Here is a 21,143-nt window from a genome sequence, read left to right as displayed (position 1 = left end):
ATGTACTGTATACGCAACTGTGCACAATTCTGTGAGTCACTTTGCTATTGTCCTATCATCTCAGAGTCCCTGGCACGTGTAATAAAAGACTCCGTCAGGCACTGCTGGTCTCCGCTTGTCTTTTATTTAGGTTCTTCTCCGCACCCTGCTGGTCTCCTCCTCGGACCAGGGTCGTCACGCGCGCACCCAACACGTGCTCCCTCGTCAGCTCCTTCACTCGCCCTCACACCCCGCTGGTCCTGATAAGGGACCAGCGTCTCCCTCCCGCGTGCCGCGCACGCTCCCTTTCGCGTGCTGCGCACGCTCCTCCGTTAGCTCCTCTACTCCCGCACTCCGCACACCGCTGGCCGACGGCCAGGTGGCCGATGGCGCGGATCTCTCTCACCACCCAACGTGGCTCAGACTCTTAACTTCCCCGACTACCCCGATCTCTTCCGGGCTCTCACTTATATTCCCTCCCCCCACGTGACCCTGACTCCTCCCCTTCCGGATCGTCAGATTCGGCCTTCCCATACTGCCCCGCTCGCCTCCCATTGGAGCCGAGGTGAACGGTGGCCCCTCCCACACGCCCCGCAGACCAGGCTCCGCCCCCCAATACCCCGGGCCATGTGATTGGACCAGAACCCAGCAACAACCCCATTTATGCTCGCATTACACACGTAACAATATACTACACAGTGGCAGTGGGGGTTGCAAAATGCCGATTTAGTACTAATAAACCCCAATGATACGATCGAAATGAGGGATTTAGATCGGATCATTGGCCGGACACGTGCCACTCCCCCCCCCCCCCCTTCGTAGGTGCTGCTCGCTAACAGCACTTGCCCCAACAGTCTGTTAAGTCTACACAGGAGATTCCTTTGTAGGTGCCGCAATCAAACCGCACTTGTCCCAAAAATCTATTAATGCTACATGGGAGATCTTGGTCTTTGTGAGGCCGCCATCGCCCACACACCCACCACATGCACTCAGCTGTTAGTGAAGACTGCCCTGGGTGGGGTGGTTAACCGATCGGTGTGGGTCGGTCGCGACGTGGACTCACTGTGAGCTGCGTGCAGCGAGTCGGGGTTGAGTGGACGGACCCCGAGTAAACCTGCTCAGACGCAGCCTCGCCAAACTGGCACACACACACGTTACACACACGTTACACACACACACGTTACACGCACACACACACACACGTTAGACTACGCACTACACATCCGTTACACACATACACACTACACACACACGTTACACATACACGTTACACACACCACACACACACACGTTACACACTACACACACACACGTTACACGCACACACACGGTACACACACACACATTATACACACCCTACACACACCCACACAGATGTTAAACACACACACGTTAAACACACACGCGTTACACGCACACACATGTTACACACACTACACACACTACACACCTGTTACACACACACGTTACACATACACTACACACGTTACACACACACGTTACACACATGCACACACGTGACACACACACAGGTTACATGCACACTCGTTACACACACGTTGCATGCACACACACGTTACACACACGTTACACACACGTACGTTACACACACGTTACACACGCACGTTGCACACACACACATTACACGCACACACACGTTACACGCACACATACGTTACACACACACTTTTCACGCACACACACGTTACACACACACGTTACACACACACACGTTACACGCAGAAAAACCTTACACGTACACACGTTACACAACAACAACAACCGCCATTGGCCACTAAGTGGCGGTGATGTCACCACGACGCTTGTGTCAGGCTATGTGCATCTTGAGGCCACGTGAAGTGGCAGGAGGCCACGGGGCAGACCCAGATGCCACGGATCGACTGACTGAGACGACTGGCTGATGCACCACCTGTGCCCCTTACTGTGCCAACTTGCTGTGCTTTAGCCACCCGGCGCTCCACTCGTTGTTGTGAGCATCGCTCCTCCACCCTCCGTTGTTGTTAGAGGGCGACTGCCTCCAACTGCCCAGTAGCGTCCTTCACGAGCCTCCTCCACAGAGGTCGATCTTGACACCGCTGGTACCAGACATCGGCAAGTCCACTCAGCTCCACATCCTCCTGTACCACATCACTCCATCTCTTCTCTGGTCCGTTCTGCGCCCGTTTTGCCCCCTCGATCCGGACAAACAAAAGCTGTTTAGGCATGCAGTGGCTGGACATGCGGGCTAAATGACCCAGCCAATGCAACCTTGGCTGCCGGAGGAGCTCACTGATGGAACTTTGTCCAGATCTTTCAAGGATTTGTGAGCTCCTCACACAATCCAGCCTGGTTAAACTCAGGATGGATCGTAGGCAGGCCAGCCTAAATGTTTCTAACCGGCGAAGATGTTCCATTAGGGGGGTCCACGTTTTGCAAGTGTAGAGAAGGGAGGGAATGACTGTGGCTGAGAAGACCTGAAGCTTCATGTGGAGCGAGAGACCAGGTAGCTTCCACACAGCGTTACGTAACGGATGAAAATATAATTATGCTAAACTGATTCGGAGTGAGACCTCTGCTGTTAAACCGGAGCCGGTCATGAGCACACTGCCAAGGCATGGGGAACTCTCCACTCTCTCCACGACTGCCCTATCACCAATTGGGAGTTGTGGGGGTGGAGTTTCCGATGGTACAAAATACCCAGGCCGGTGCTTATTTTGGTGGGGCTGATGGTAAGGCCCCACCTCTTGGTGGCACGTTCCAGGTTCAGCAGCAGCGCCTCCAACTCCTCCTCTGAGTGAGCAGCAATTACCAGATCAACGGCACAAAAACGTGGTTGAGCAATAGGGAGCCATGCTTTGACTGCACCCGGGCATCCATCAGACTCCCATTGTATCTGTACCAGATGGAAATTCCTCCGGTACAGCCTTCACGAACTACGTGATTGATAAAGATGTTAAATAATGTGGGATTCAGAGGATATCCCTGTCGCACCCCAAGGTGAACAGGGAATTTTACCCGGGCCCGCTCACCATCATGAAGGTCATTAATGATCGTGAGCAGAGGGTCAGGGACTCCGAAAGCACGAAAAATAACCCATAGCCCATGCCTACTGATGGTAGCATAGGCCATGACCAGGTCAATAAAGCAGAGATGTAGGTTTTGTTGGAATTCCCTACACCTCTGCTGTAGCAGACAGACAGAAAATATGGCATCTGTGCAGGACCGCCATTTCCTGAAACCGCATTAGGGCTCCGCAAGCCTCTCCTCAGTGTGCCTGGCAAGGCGATGTTGAAGAATCCTTGCCAGGACCTTTCCCGGCACACTGAGGAGTGAGATTCCTCTGTAGTTGTTAGTCTGTGCGGTCCCCCTTCTTAAAGAGGGGGACCACCAGGGCATCCTTCCCATTCTGCGGAACCCATCCAGTGATCCAGATTGTTGTTATGATGTCATGCAGGGCAGTCTGTGTACAAACACCACGCATTTCACTTGGGAAATCATCTCTGCCCGGTGCCTTTTCTGGTCTCAGACTCTGGAATGCCTTTAATACTTCCTCAACAGATGGCACTACAGCCAGCCACTTACAGGGGGCGACTTCCTCTTCTAATATTTGAGACACCGCAGCCTCAGCAGGGTCATCTCCTCTTTGTCCCACGATTTCCCCTCCCCCAGGACTTCACAGAAATGCTCAGAAAATCTGCAAACCTGTTCCTGATGGTGGGAGATTGGATCACCGTTTTTTCCCCTCATGATGCTGCAGGTTACTTTTTTGATGGAGTTAAATAGCAACTTGTGATCTAGGGCCATTGATGCAGATTCCATCTCCTTAGCAACCCGTGACCACTACCCATCCTTGCAGCACCTCATGTCTCCCCCAACCTCCGAGCAAAGGTTGCGGTAAGCCTCCTCATTCTCTGACGTGGGATGCTGTAGACAATGAAAGTGGGCCTGACGCTTTTTCTCAACCATCCTGAGCACCTCCTCTGTCAGCCAGGGTGTCTGGGGAGGTCTGGACCGCGTACCCAAAGCAGCCATTGCAGCTGCATGAGTCACAGTCCTAAACCTCGCCCATTTCCCCTCGAAATCTGGAGGAGTGTGGGACGATGCCAACCCCAGCCGCAAGCGATGATTAAATTCTCGCTTTCAACTTTCATCAGCTAGCTGAGACCAAGCCACCTTGAGTTTGAATGGGGGGTCCTGGGTGTACACCCACCACCGGAATGGAAGAATGGCAGACGCATCTTACAGATGACAAGTCGATGGTCAGTGGGCAGATCAGCTCCACGGTAGGTTCTGGTGTCAAGGATATGGGCCCGCATCCGCTGTTCCGTCACTACGTTGTCCAGCAGATGTTCTTGCTTGGACCCGGCATGCATCCATGATGTCGTGTGGATGCGCCGATGCCGGAACAGCGTGTTCATAATTACAAGCTCATGGGCTGCGCAAAAATGTAGCAGCCTCCTATCATTGTTATTGAGCTGATCTGGCCCATGCCTGCCAATCACTCCAGACCAGGTGCCAGCATCATGACCAATTCTGGCATTGAAGTCGCCCAACAGGATGACTCTATCCCGAGGGGCCACTTTAGCTAGCACCTGTGACAGGAGGTCATAGAAGCCATCTGACTCATCAGCCTTGCCTGCATCCCTCCATGGATGTTCGTCTTCGGTGGGGGCATAAGTGACCACAACCACCATTCCTTGCCTCCGGTTGATGGGAAGGTGAGCCCAAAGTAGTCTGGGGTTTACCGCTTCCCACACCTCACCTCCACGCTCCCACGCTCCCTTCATTATTATGTTCAGAAAAAGAGCCACTCCCTGTTGTTTGGTAGTCTCCTGCCCCGATTAGAGGACTGTCCACCCCCTCATGGTGGCAGGAGCCAGAGCCGGTCCACCGGACCTCCTGAATACCACAGAGATCCAGGCGCTACCGGTCCAGCTCCCGACAGAGGAGTGGCAGCCTCTCCTCCGCAGTGAGTGTTCGAACATTCCACGTGGCCACCCTCAGTGGTTTTTTGTTGTTTCTGGAGGAGTCTCGAGGGTAAAGATTCAATCTACTTGGTCCGTCAAATGGTGTTTGGCCAGGAGACATCATAAATGCCTGTCCCCCCGGGGCCTCTGGCACAAGCTTATTCATTAGATATTTTAGACGTGCTGGAGGGGTTACCAGCCCCTCTCACCCATCCAGAGCCCCCATTTCGCCACTGTGGTGGTTACAAATGCCATGAGGGAAATGGCCAATCTAAATTGGCCCTTCCCTCACGACACTGCCCACCACAGTGTTGCCGTCTGGCCAAACACACACACACATTATACACACACCTTACACACACGCACACACGTTACACTCACACACACGTTACACACACACGTTACACACACACATGCAGACACACGTTGCACACACACGTTACATGTTACACACACACGTTACACGTTACACGCACACACACACACACACATTACACGTGCACACACGTTACACACACACAATGTCGTCGTTAACATCAACATCAACAACATCGTCAACGTCGTCCTACTCTCACCTCGTCCTCGTCGCGTTCGGACGGAAGACCGGCGACGCTGGCAGGATCGAGGGAGGCTGCACCACCGGCGGGCGGCATCGACGGTGCATTATGGGATCTCCCCGGTGCGTGCCGGGAGAGAGCGCAGTCGGCGAGGGTGCCGGTGCGGGAGAGGCGAGCGCGGAACAGGCGGCTCACCAGCACGCTGGGACTCACTGCACATGGCGCGGACGCAGCGAGGACGGAGATTGAGGGGCGGCCCCGGTAACCCACCGCCCGCGATGCAACGACCGGCCCGACGCACGCCGCGGCACCAAGCCACCTCAGCGCCGTCTCCCGCTCAGGTGCGTCCCGTCACCGGCGACCCTCACCCCCTCTCGTCACCGGCGACCCTCAACCGCCCCCATCACCGGCGACCCTCGCCCCCCCCCCCCATCACCGGCGACTCCCCCCCCCATCACCGGCGACCCCCCCCCCCATAACCGGCGACCCCCCCCCCCATCACCGGCGACCCTCACTCCCCCATCACCAGCGACCCTCACCCCCCCCCCCAATCACCGGCGACCCTCCCCCCCCCCCATCACCGGCGACACTCGTCCCCCCTCGTCGCCGGCGACCCTCACCCCCCCATCACCGGCGCCCCCCCCCCCCCCCATCACCGGTGACACTCGTCCCCCCTCGTCACTGGCGACCCTCGCCCCCCCCTCGTCGACAGCAACCCCCCCCCCATCACCGGCGATCCTCGCTCCCCCTCATCCCCCCGTCATCGCTGGTCCCCCGATGACCCCTGTCCCACTCTCATAACCTTCAGCCGTGAGTGACCTCTGACCTTTCAGGAGTGAGGTCACTTGGTGTGGGAGTTCCAGCCTGTTGCGGGTTACGACCCCGCTCAAGTCATAGGTCACCTGCAAACAAAGATCCCCCGTATAGCCTTCACAGATTGTTGGGGCAAGTGCTGTTAGCCAGTAGCACTTATGAAGGTCGGCATGGCACATGAGGGGGTGGGTGGCCAACACCATGCCCAGCCGCCTTTGTGTCTCCCGTGGCGATGTCTGCACACCACACCAGGTAATCATCTGAGGCTGAGTTGACCGAATGGAGGCCCAGTACCCGGTTCAGATAATCATCACCGGTGTTGGCCACGAGTGGGAATCCAACTTGGGTTGGCGGGCTCATAGCGCAGCGCGCTTGCCGCTACACTCCAGTGTATCAGCCGTGACACTGAGGCAGCATCCATGTATGGCAAAGGCTCCGTGATCCGGTATCCACGGGGATTGGAGGGTGCCGGTTAATCAAACGCGCATGTACATGCACGCACAGATCCTGTGCGCCTGTTTAGACGTTGAAACTAAACTAAACATTTTTTTTTTACCAGGTATGGGTCACTTAGCTATACAGCTCTTTTTCAGAACGACCTGGCCATCACAAATGATAGCTCAACGAAGTGGCTTATATTCATCACGTGGAAATGTATGGCAGCGAAATACTGTGACGTTGATTCTAAATGTGAAAGGGAAAAAAACCCGGAGGACCCAGAGACAAATCCACTCGACCACGGGGAGAGAGAGACGCAGGCATCAGGGTCGGGATCAAACCCACGACCTCCTGCACACCAGGTGAGGGAGTTAACATCTCCTAGCCAGCATGGCACTAACTGAGCAGTGTCCCCCAAACTTTGTCAGTCCCCTACCTTCCCAGTCCCCCCGTACCTTCCCAGTCCCCCGTACCTTCCCACTCCCCCATACCTTCCCACTCCCCCGTACTTTCCCACTCCCACGTACCTTCCCACTGCCACATACCTTCCCACTCCAACGTACCTTGCCAGCAAAGTGGCGCACCACAAACGAGATCCCACAATCCCCGGTGGGCGGCGTGTTTCCGTTGCCGTCGTGGGTCGCCAACGCAACGGAGTTTCTGAGGGGCGTGGCCTGCAGCAGGAGGCGGAGCCTGCACGGCAGGCCTCCTTCCACCTCGTCCGATTGGCTGGCAGCCTCCGACTCAGCGTCCAATAGGGAGAGGAATCCGCCAGGGGCCTGGGGGACAGGGCGGGGGGCGAGGGCCTTTGGTGGCTTCGTCACCAGATGCGAGGCGACCGTCCTGGTTATCGCGGCGACGCGACGGTGGTGTCTGGGTAACGGCGACCATGCGTCCGGGGTCCTGCACTGAAGCATTGGTGCACATCCCCAGTTTACAGGCCTGAGCCAGTGGGTGGCAATTCGACCTTCTTGTGGCAGGGGCGATTGTCCATAGGGGAACCACTGCTGACTTCCGCATAAGGGAGTAGGTGGGGCTGCCTGAGTAGTAGGAAGGGGCTGATGAAGGGAGGGAGGGAGGGAGGCAGGGAGGGAGGGTAGTGGAGGGAGGGAGGGGCTACCGACCTGGAAGAATAACTGCAAGACTTGGCAGTTGCTGGGTGGTGGAGGTGGGGTCGTCTCCATGGCGATGCCCTCCTCCTGGCACTGGCTCCACTCCAGGGCAAAGGTGGCACGGTGTGCGTGGTACTGCAGGCGCTCCACCAGCAAGGTGGAGCACAGCTGTCACACACAAAGACAAAGATCTCCGTGTGGCCTTAATAGACTGTCGTGGCAAGTGCTGTTAGCGAGCATGTATGAAGGCCGGCACGGCACACGATGGGGTGGGTGGCCAGCACCACACCTGGTCGCTTCCGTCTCCCTAGTGGCGATGTTTACACAATGCACCAGTTTCTCATTTGAGGCTGAGTCGACCTAGGGAAGGACCAGGACCTGTTCAGATAATCGCCACTGGTGCTGGCCGTGAGCGGGAATCGAACTCACGTGACCGGGTTCGTAGTGCGGTGCACTAACTGCTCCACGCACGCACAACAACAAATGCCATTCACCACCGAGAGGCGGTGACGTCACCACGATGCTTGTGCCTGGCTATGTGCACGTTAAGGCCACGTTAAGTGCACACACACATGCACATACAACAACAACAACCACCATTCACCACTAAGTGGCAGTGACATCACCACGACGTTTGTGCCAGGCCATGTGCACCTTGAGGCCTTGTGAAGTGTCGAACACCCCCTGGCAGGAGGTCACGGGGCAGACCCAGATGCAACAGGTCGACTGACTGAGATCATTGGCTGATGCACCACCTGTGCCCCCTACTGTGCCAACTTGCTGTGCTTTAGCCACCTGGCGCTCTGCTCGTTGTTGTGAGCATCACTGAGATCTTTCAAGGATTTGTGAGCTCCTCACACAATCCAGCCTGGTTAAACCCAGGATAGATCATAGGCAGGCCATCCTAAATGTTTCTAACCTGCGAAGATGTTCCATTAGGGGGGTCCACGTTTCGCAAGCGTAGAGAAGGGAGGGAATGACCATGGCCGAGAAGACCTGAAGCTTCGCGCGGAGTGATAGATCAGGTAGTTTCCACACAGCGTTATGCAACCTATGAAAAGATAATGGCACTCGACTGATTCGGAGTGAGATCTCTGCTGTTAAATCGGAGCCGGTCATTAGCACACTGCCAAGGTATGATAAACTCTCCACTCTCTCCACAACTGCCCCATTACCAATTGAGAGTTGTAGGGGTGGAGTGTCCGATGGTGCAAATACCCAGGCAGGTGCTTAGTTTTGGTGGGGCTGATGGTAAGGCCCCACCTCTTGGTGGCAAGCTCCAGGTTCAGCAGCAGCACCTCCAACTCCTCCTCTGAGTGAGAAGCAATTACCAGATCATCGGCATACATAACATGGTTGAGCAATAGGGAGCCATCCCTTGACTGCACTCGGGCATCGATCAGTCTCCCATTGTATCTGTACCAGATAAAAATTCCTCTGTTACAGCGACTGAAGGCTTCACGAACTACGTGGTCGAAATAGATGTTAAATAATGGGGGAGACAGAGGCTATCCCTGTCGCACCCCAAGGTGAACAGGGAATGGCTCTGACTCCTGGCCACGTAGTTTAACCTGGGCCCGCTCACCATCATGAAGGTCCTTAATTATCGTGAGCAGAGGGTCAGATACTCCAAAAGGACGAAGAAAAACCCAGAGCCCAGGCCTACTGATGGTATCATAGGCCTTAACTAGGTCAATGAAGTAGAGATGTAGGTTTTGTTGGAATTCCCTACACCTCTGCTGTAGCAGATGGACAGAAAATATGGCATCTGTGCAGGACCGCCCTTTCCTGAAACCGCATTGGGGCTCCGCAAGCCTCTCCTCAGCATGCCTAGCAAGGTGATGTGGAATAATACTTGCCAGGACCTTTCCAGGCACACTGAGGAGTGAGATGCCCCTGTAGTTGTTACAGTCTGTGCGGTCCCCCTTCTTAGAGAGGGGGACCACCACGGCATCCAGCAGATGTTCTTGCTTGGACCCGGCATGCATCAATGATGTGGTGTGGATACGGTAATGCCGGAACAGCGTGTTGGTAATTACAAGCCCATGGGCTGCACAAAAATCTAGCAGCCTCCTGCCGTTGTTATTGAGCTGATCTGGCCCATGCCTTCCAATTACTCTAGACCAGGTGCCAACATCATGACCAACTCGGGCATTTAAGTCACCCAACAAGATGACTCTATCCCGAGGGGCCACTTTGGCAAGCACCTGTGACAGGAAGTCATCGAAGGTATCTGACTCATTGGCCTTGCCTGCATCCCTCCATGGATGCTCGTCTTCAGTGGGGGCATAAGTAACCACGACCACCACTCCTCACCTCTGGGTGATGGGAAGGCGAGCCCAAAGTAGCCTGGGGTTTACAGCTTCCCACACCTCACCACCACGCTCCCACGCCCCCTTCATCATTTTATTCTAGAAGAAGAGCCACACCCTGTTGTTTGGCAGTCTCCTGCCCCAAGTAGAGGACTGTCCACCCCTCATGGTGGCAGGAGCCAGTGCCGGTCCACCCGACCTCCTAAATACCACAGAGATCCAGGCGGTACCGGTCCAGCTCCCGAAAGAGGAGTGGCAGCCTCTCCTCCGCAGTGAGCGTTCGAACATTCCACGTGGCCACATATAGTGGTTTTTTTATTGTTTCTGGAGGAGCCCCGAGAGTAAGGATTCAGTCTCCTGGCTCCGCCAAATGGGATTTGGCCAGGAGACGTCATAGACGCCTATCCCCCTGGGGCCTCTGGCACAAGCTTATTTATTACATTTTGTGGTTGTGGTTTAGTGGTAATTAATTGAAGGTGGAGGGATTATCAGCCCCTCGCACCTGTCCAGAGCCCCCATTTAGCCGCTGTGGTGGTTACAAATGCCATGAGGGGAAACGCCAATCGGAATTGGCCCTCAAACCACGATACTGCCCACGACAGCGTTGCCCGTTTGGCACCACAAGGAGGCAGAGGGTTGTTTTTGCCGCATGTACACTCACATACACACATGCACACGCTGACCTGAGTGCAGCTCCCGTGCGCCAATTGTACTGTTGCCTATCTGTGGTCACCGTGTACCCAGGAGAAGGTACAGGGGAACTTCAGTTGTGAATGTTGCAGCTTTGGCTGTTGTGCCACTTTCTAAGAAAGTAACCCCAGCAGTGTTCAAGAGCCTCCTGCAGTTAACGTCTCCTCTGGTTAATTATCCTGTGGTTAACATCTCCTTTGTTAATGTCTCCTGTTGCGATCTCGTCACGAAATCGCAACACGTTCATCAACACCGTGAAGGTTCACCGGGTGTCTATTATTCCTCCGATCAGATGGAACTGAACTGTGACCCCACACGCGCGCATGGTGGTGAGGCCGGACCACCCACCTGCTCAAAGGTGTTGGTGTTGGTGCCACCACCGCCGGACGTGTGCAGGCCGGGGTAGTCGAGCACCGCGATGCCTCGCACCAGCTCGCTGCACGGCATCATGGGAGCACACGCAGAGAAGATGCTCAGCCCTGGCTTGTGTGCACACGTGTGTTTGTACTTGTGTGTACGTGTGTGTGTACGTGTGTGTGCATGTGTGTGTGTGTGTACATGTGTGTCTGTGTGCATACCCATTGTGCTGCGCTCGCGTCTGTGTGTCGACGAGGTGGACGATGTAAGAGAAGAGGCGCGAGTAGAGAGACTGAGCAAGCAGATCCCTCACTCGCTCAGCCTCGCTCACCAGCACGCGGCGGCACACCATCTCACCTGCACAACACCACACCGCATCACCTCACCTGCAACACATTACCCCACCTGTACCACACCACACCGCATGACACCACCTTACCTGCACCACCTCACCTGTACCACACTACACTACACCACACTGCATTACACTAGACCACACTTCACCACACCTCATCATACCACCTCACCTGCACCGCACCACAACGTGTCATACTACACCGCGCCACACCACACCGTGTCACACCACACCACACCGCATCATACCACACCGTGTCACACCACACCACACCGCATCATACCACACCGAGTCACACCACACTGCTTCACACCACACCACGTCACAGCACACTGCATCACACCACACCACGTCACACCATGTCACACCACACGGCGTCATAACACACCGTGTCACACCACACCGCTTCACACCACACCACGTCACACCATGTCACACCACACCATGTCACACCACACCACACCGTGTCACAGCACATCACTTCACACCATGTCCGCACCTCTGACGATGCGACTGCTCGTTGCGAGCGCCACTCCCAGCTCCTTGGGCTTCACCTGCAGGAGACCGCCGACTGCACCACAGAGACAGCGCCCACATTGAGACTCATCAGCAGGCCCCACGGCCACTCCCCTGCGTGTCTGTGGGCGCGCATGTGTGGGTGCAGGCCCGTGTATGTGTGGGCGCGTGTGTGGGAGCACGTGTGTATGGGCGTGGTGCATCAGCCAGTCATCTCAGTCAGTCGACCCATGGCACCTGAGTCTGCCCCGTGACCTCCTGCCAGCGTCGTGGTGACATCACGGCCACTTAGTGGCAAATGGCGGTTGTTGTTGTTGTGGGAGCGCATGTGTGCGGGCGCGTGTGTGTGCGGTGTCTTCACTCACCAATCTTCACTCACACTCACCACACTCACCACACTCACCGCACTCCCCTCTACTCACCTTGCTCCCCTCCATCACCACTCCTCTCACTTACCATGCTCTCCTCACTCACTCACTCACCACGCTCCCCTCACTCACCACGCTCCCCTCACTCACCACGCTCCCCTCACTCACCACACTCCCCTCACTCACCACGCTCCCCTCACTCACCCATCTGGAGCTGCCACGTGGAGGGCAGGTGAGCCCAGCTGGTGCCGTCCTCGTAGGGGGAGGGGGTGATGGGGACATCGCCCAGGTGCAGAACGGCAGCCAGCAGCGCCAGCACGCACTCCGTCTCCTACGGCATGACCCCACGAGCACACACACACAGACAGACATCAAAGGGGGCACACACACAAAGAAAAAGTTCCCCCGTATAGTCTTAACAGACTGTAGGGGCAAGTGTTGTTAGTGAGCACCTATGAAGGCCGGCACAGCATACGAAGGGGTGGGTGGCCAGCACCACGCCCGGCCGCCTTTGTCTCCCCAGTGGCAATGTTTACACATCTCACCAGGTGCTCATTTGAGGCTTAGTTGACCTAGGAGAGGCCCAGGACAGGTTCAGATAATCGCCACTGGTGTTGCCCATGAGCGGGAATGGAATCTCGGATCGCCAGGTTCATAGCGTAGCGTGCTAACAACTACACTACTGCTCCCCATGAAATGCAAATACACGGAGTCACATATATACAAACATGGTTGAATTGTGTCGTATTGTAGACTTGTGTCGTGTCGTAGGCTTGTATTGTGTTGCGCCACATTGCGTTGCGTGGCGCGGCGCGGCCATGTGTGTGAGCGCCACTCACGGCGTCTGTGAACCCGAAGGCCGCCAGGGCCTCCTGGAAGGCCAGGAACCTGTGCCTGGCCTCGGAAGTGCCGCCCACCGCAGCCGCACCCTCACCCCCCTCCCCCTGCTGCCCCCCAGCGTTCTGGGACAGGAACCTGAACATGGCACACAGCGAGGTCAGCATTCACGCCACACAACCACCACCGCCGCTACCACCACCGCCACCACCACTGCCACCACCACCGCGACGACCACTACCACTCTGCTACCACCACCACCGCTACCACGACAACAACCACCATCGTTACAACCACGACAACCTTCACTACCACCGCCACCTTCAACACTGCTACCACTGCCATGAGAAACTAGAGGCTGGCCTTGGCCAAGCAGTCACAGTAAGATGTTTACTACCTCGCCTGGTATACAAGAGGTCGTGGGTTCGATCTCCACTCTGATGCCTGCTGTATATTTGGAGTTTGCGGTGTCTCTCTCCCCATGGTCACGTGGATTTGTCTCCGGGTTCTCCGGTTTTTCCCTCCACGTTTAGAATCAACGTCACACGTTCAGAGTATTTGGCTGCTATAAATTTGCACGCGACAAGCCGTCACAGTGTCGAGCTGTCATTTGTGATGGCCAGGTCGCTCTAAAAAAAGAGCTCCGTAGCAACTCAGTGGGGCCTCACCTGGTAAAATACTAAAATAGTTTAGTGCAATTTTCCGTTTTAGTCATTGAGATGGGTGTGGCTCAGGGCCCGTGAGGACTGAGCGGTTGTGGCATCGTGGTGGTGCAGGGCAGACGACGGGACACGGACGCACGCCAGAGAGACAAGGGGAGAGCGAGGTGAGAGACTCGGAGACGGGGCACGGTGACGCCTGATAGACAGAGGGAGACACTGGGAGACCGAGGCTGCAGACAGACATGCATTGAAAGACAAACACACACAAAGAGACACGAGAGAGAAGCACGGAGACACTGAGAGAGACGTGGAGAGAGAGACACTGAGAGAGACACTGAGAGAGATACACTGATAGAGAGATACTATTTGAGAGACATTGAGAGAGAGAGAGAGAGACACTGGTAGAGAAACACCGGTAGAGAGACACTGGTAGAGAGACGTGGCCCCTGACCGGTGAGCGGTGGCAGACAGCAGGCAGTAGCGCGCTCGTTGCTCTGCAGGGAGCCCCTCCAGCAGCAGCCGGAACGCCGCCAAACTCCACCCGGAGCCTCGGGCCCAGCCCAGGCGCCAAGTCTCCAGCAGGTAGACACGCACGCTGGCTGTGGGAGCAGGCCGCACACAGTACACACGCACGGTACGCGCACGGTACACATAATGGTACACGCACGGTATACACGCATTGCACACGAAACACGACGCCTATGGTACACAGGCACGGTACACAGGCACGGTACACAGGCACGATACACAGACACGGTACACAGACATGGTACACACACACGGTCCGCCCACGGTACACGCACGGGAGAGACGGTACACACACGGTATACAGCAGTGAGTGCACGGCGACCTCGAGAGGCTCGGGCATAGCAGCGGCTCTGCGTTTGACGCAACTCTCCGTGAACTGATCTCCCACAACGCTGGGCAAAGGCGACGGTGACCCCCTCCCCTTCACCCCCCCTCCACACCCCCCACAACGGTGGCATTGTAGAGCAGGTCCAGAGAGCTACAAACACTGACACGGCACCCTCTCCCCATGGCACTCTCCCCCCCCGGCACTCTCTCCCACGGCACTCTCTCCCCTGGCACGCTCTCCTCCGGCACGGCGGTCTTAGATGCCCCGCTTTAAATGCCACACCGTGAGCTCCTCTCCCCGCGTCATGGCAAATGAGGCTCTCGTGAATTTTGTGGCTGGGTTTACAGATGGAGATCGGCGATCTCACGAAATTAGTCGGGACACCTCAACAGCAGAACCGAGCAAAGGACAGTAAGTGAGGGAGGGAGCGAGTGAGTGAAGAAGCGAGTGAGTGAAGGAGAGAGCGAGTGAGTGAAGGAGTGAGCGAGTGAGCTAGTGAGTGAGGGAGGGAGCGAGTGAGCGAGTCAGTGAGGGAGGAAGTTAGCGAGTGAGTTAGTGAGTGAGGGAAAGAGGGAGCGAGTGAGCTCGTGAGTGAGTGAGTGAATGAGCGAAGGAGCTAGTGAGTGAGTGAGTGAGGGGACGTACCGCCCAGCAGGCAGCCGGTCACGTGACTGTACTGCAGCTCCACATGTTTGGTGAAGGCACTGGCACTGGGGTTGAGCACCGTCCACGCGTTTCCCAGCGCCTCTAGGATCGTGTGGGCCTGCAGTCAACAAACAAAGCCGAAGCAGCAGCAACAGGGTATGAGAAAACTCTCCGCATATACGTTTTTATAAAGCCAACATGGGCAAAGACAAACTTCACCCTGATCGTTGTTGTAGTTTTTTGGGTTTTGGCCGCGTGACGACTGGGGCCAAATCTGTGTGGTGAGACCTTTCGCCACCCGACGCAGCCGACGCGCTTCATGTCGCCAGGTGGCAGGTGAGCGGTTTAACGACGCGCCGAGGTGTTATAGCGGTGGCGGTCGCCCTCCGCTCTCCATGCTCGCCCCACGTTCACTACACACTACAAACGCAGACCACGTTCACTCCAAACGACACCACACAGACCACATTGGCTCCACACGACACCACACAGACCACGATCACTCCACACGACACCACACAGACCACGATCACTCCACACTACACCACACAGACCACGCTCACTCCACACTACACAACACAGACCACGATCACTCCACACTAGACCACACAGACCACGTTCACTCCACACTACACCACACAGACCACGATCACTCCACACAACACCACACAGACCACGATCACTCCACACTACACCACACAGACCACAATCACTCCACACTACACCACACAGACCACGCTCACTCCACACTACACCACACAGACCACGATCACTCCACACTAGACCACACAGACCACGTTCACTCCACACTACACCACACAGACCACGATCACTCCACACAACACCACACAGACCACGATCACTCCACACTACACCACACAGACCACAGTCACTCCACACTACACCACACAGACCACGCTCACTCCACACTACACCACACAGACCACGATCACTCCACACTACACCACACAGACCACGATCACTCCACACTACAACACACAGACCACAATCACTCCACACTACACAACACAGACCACGATCACTCCACACGACACCACACCACACAGACCACGATCACTCCACACTACACCACACAGACCACGATCACTCCACACTACACCACACAGACCACGATCATTCCACACTACACAACACAGACCACGATCACTCCACACTACACCACACAGACCACGATAATTCCACACTACACAACACAGACCACGATCACTCCACACCATACCACACAGACCAAGATCACTCCACACTACACCATACAGACCACGATCACTCCACACTACACCACACAGACCACGATCACTCCACACGACACCATACGGACCACGATCATTCCACACTACACCACACAGACCACGGTCACTCCACACTACACCACACAGACCACGATCACTCCACACTACACCACACAGACCACGATCATTCCACACTACACCACACAGACCACGCTCACTCCACACTACACAACACAGACCACGCTCACTCCACAAAAGACCACACAGACCACGATCACTCCACACTACACAACACAGACCACGCTCACTCCACACAACACCACAAAGACCACGATCACTCCACACTACACCACACAGACCACGATCACTCCACACTACACCACACAGACCACGATCACTCCACACGACACCACACAGACCACGATCACTCCACACGACACCACACAGACCACGATCACTACACACTACACCACATAGACCACAATCACTCCATACTACACCACACAAACCACGCTCACTCCATACTAAACCACACAGACCACGATCACTCCACACGACACCACACAGACCACGATCACTCCACACTACACCACACAGACCACGATCACTCCACACGACACCACACAGACCATGATCATTCCACACAACCCCACCGAGACCAAGCTAACTCCACACTACACCACACAGACCACGATCACTCCACACGATACCACACAGACCACGATCATTCCACACTACACCACACAGATCACGATCACTCCACACTACACCACACAGACCACGATCACTCCACACTACACCACACAGACCACGATCACTCCACACTACACCACACAGACCACGATCACTCCACACTACACCACATAGACCACAATCACTCCATACTACACCACACAAACCACGCTCACTCCATACTAAACCACACAGACCACGATCACTCCACACGACACCACACAGACCACGATCACTCCACACTACACCACACAGACCACGATCACTCCACACGACACCACACAGACCACGATCATTCCACACTACCCCACACAGACCAAGCTCACTCCACACTACACCACACAGACCACGATCACTCCACACTACACCACACAGACCACGCTCACTCCACACTACACAACACAGACCACGATCACTCCACACTACACAACACAGACCACGATCACTCCACACTACACCACACAGACCACGATCACTCCACACGACACCACACCACACAGACCACGATCACTACACACTACACCACACAGACCACGATCACTCCACACTACACCACACAGACCACGATCACTCCACACTACACAACACAGACCACGCTCACTCCACACTACACAATACAGACCACACTCACTCCACACTACACCACACAGACCACGCTCACTCCACACTACACAACACAGACCACGATCACTCCACACTATACAGACCACGATCACTCCACACTACACCACACAGACCACGATCACTCCACACGACACCACACCACACAGACCACGATCACTCCACACTACACCACACAGACCACGATCACTCCACACTACACCACACAGACCACGATCACTCCACACTACACCACACAGACCACGATCACTCCACACTACACCACACAGACCACGATCTCTCCACACGACACCACACAGACCACGATCATTCCACACTACACCACACAGACCAAGCTCACTCCACACTACACCACACAGACCACGATCACTCCACACTACACCACACAGACCACGATCACTCCACACGACACCACACAGACCACGATCACTCCACACTACAGCACACAGACCACGCTCACTCCACACTACACCACACAGACCACGATCACTCCACACTACACCACACAGACCACGTTCACTCCACACTACACCACACAGACCACGATCACTCCACACGACACCACACAGACCACAATCACTCCACACTACACCACACAGACCACGATCACTCCACACGACACCATACGGACCACGATCATTCCACACTACACCACACAGACCACGATCACTCCACACGACACCACACAGACCACGATCACTCCACAGTACACCACACAGACCACGATCACTCCACACTACACCATACAGACCACGATCACTCCACACTACACCACACAAACCACGATCACTCCACACGACACCATACGGACCACGATCATTCCACACTACACCACACAGACCACGATCACTCCACACTACACAACACAGACCACGCTCACTCCACACTACACCACACAGACCACGATCACTCCACACGACACCACACAGACCACGATCACTCCACACTACACCACACAGACCACGATCACTCCACACTACACCACACAGACCACGATCACTCCACACGACACCACACAGACCACGCTCACTCCACACTACACCACACAGATCACGATCACTCCACACTACACCACACAGACCACGATCACTCCACACTATACCACACAGACCACGATCACTCCACACGACACCACACAGACCACGATCATTCCACACTACACAACACAGACAACGATCACTCCACACTACACCACACAGACCACGATCACTCCACACGACACCACACAGACCACGATCACTCCACACCACACCACACAGACCACGATCACTCCACACTACACCACACAGACCACGATCATTCCACACTACACAACACAGACCACGATCACTCCACACTACACCACACAGACCACGATCACTCCACATGACACCACACAGACCACGATCACTCCACACGACACCACACAGACCACGATCACTCCACACTACACCACACAGACCACGATCACTCCACACGACACCACACAGACCACGATCACTCCACACGACACCACACAGACCACGATCACTACACACTACACCACACAGACCATGATCACTCCACACTACACCACACATACCACGATCACTCCACACTACACCACAAAGACCACGATCACTCCCCACTATACCACACAGACCACGATCACTCCACACGGCACCACACAGACCACGCTCACTCCACCCTACACCACACAGACCACGCTCACTCCACACTACACCACACAGACCACGCTCACTCCACACTACAAAACACAGACCACTATCACTCCAAACTACACCACACAGACCACGATCATTCCACACTACACAACACAGACCACGCTCATTCCACACTACACCACACAGACCACGATCACTCCAAACTACACCACACAGAACACGATCGCTCCGCACGACACCACACAGACCACGATCGCTCCACACTACACCACACAGACCACGATCACTCCACACTACACCACACAGACCACGATCATTCCACACTACACAACACAGACCACGATCACTCCACACTACACCACACAGACCACGTTCACTCCACACTACACCACACAGACCACGATCACTCCACACTATACCACACAGACCACGATCACTCCACACGACACCACACAGACCACGCTCACTCCACACTACACCACACGGACCACGATCACTCCACACTACACAACACAGACCACGCTCACTCCACACTACACCACACAGACCACAATCATTCCACACTACACAACACAGACAACGATCACTCCACACTACACCACACAGACCACGATCACTCCACACGACACCACACCACACAGACCACGATCACTCCACAACACACCACACAGACCACAATCACTCCACACTACACCACACAGACCACGATCATTCCACACTACACAACACAGACCACGATCACTCCACACTACACCACACAGACCACGATCACTCCACACGACACCACACAGACCACGATCACTCCACACTACACCACACAGACCACGATCACTCCACACTACACCACACAGACCACGATCACTCCACACTACACCACACAGACCACGATCACTCCACACGACACCACACGGACCACGCTCACTCCACACTACACCACACAGACCGCGATCACTCCACACTACACCACACAGACCACGATCACTCCACACGACACCACACAGACCACGATCACTCCACACTACACCACACAGACTACGATCACTCCACACGACACCACACAGACCACGATCACTCCACACCACACCACACAGACCACGATCACTACACACTACACCACACAGACCACAATCACTCCACACTACACCACACAAACCACGCTTACTCCATACTAAACCACACAGACCACGATCACTCCACACGACACCACACAGACCACGATCACTCCACATGACACCACACAGACCACGATCACTCCACACTACACCACACAGACTACGATCACTCCACACTACACCACACAGACCACGATCACTCCACACGACACCACACAGACCACGATCATTCCACACTACACCACACAGACCAAGCTCACTCCACACTACACCACACAGACCACGATCACTCCACACTACACCACACAGACCACGATCACT

At 55.3% G+C, this 21,143-nt stretch overlaps 1 protein-coding gene across 1 annotated transcript in view; it reads right to left on the bottom strand.

The window, feature by feature from the left end:
- LOC133357582 (unconventional myosin-XVI-like) overlaps positions 1-21,143 on the bottom strand; it is a 118,797-nt gene that overhangs the window by 41,872 nt on the left and 55,782 nt on the right. The window contains exons 15-26 of the mRNA XM_061575576.1: positions 15,465-15,582; positions 14,415-14,562; positions 13,304-13,439; positions 12,669-12,795; positions 12,080-12,151; positions 11,447-11,582; positions 11,217-11,304; positions 7,879-8,034; positions 7,318-7,533; positions 6,330-6,405; positions 5,522-5,715; positions 1,043-1,117 (exon numbers count right to left, since the gene is read on the bottom strand). Coding sequence (XP_061431560.1) covers positions 1,043-1,117; positions 5,522-5,715; positions 6,330-6,405; positions 7,318-7,533; positions 7,879-8,034; positions 11,217-11,304; positions 11,447-11,582; positions 12,080-12,151; positions 12,669-12,795; positions 13,304-13,439; positions 14,415-14,562; positions 15,465-15,582 — 1,542 coding nt within the window. The remainder of the gene's footprint in view (positions 1-1,042; positions 1,118-5,521; positions 5,716-6,329; positions 6,406-7,317; positions 7,534-7,878; positions 8,035-11,216; positions 11,305-11,446; positions 11,583-12,079; positions 12,152-12,668; positions 12,796-13,303; positions 13,440-14,414; positions 14,563-15,464; positions 15,583-21,143) is intronic.

This window comes from Lethenteron reissneri, chromosome 58 (assembly GCF_015708825.2).
Source record: "Lethenteron reissneri isolate LAM-NWPU_2019-01 chromosome 58, ASM1570882v1, whole genome shotgun sequence".
NCBI lineage: Eukaryota > Metazoa > Chordata > Hyperoartia > Petromyzontiformes > Petromyzontidae > Lethenteron > Lethenteron reissneri.
This window is presented reverse-complemented; position numbering and strand designations above follow the sequence as displayed.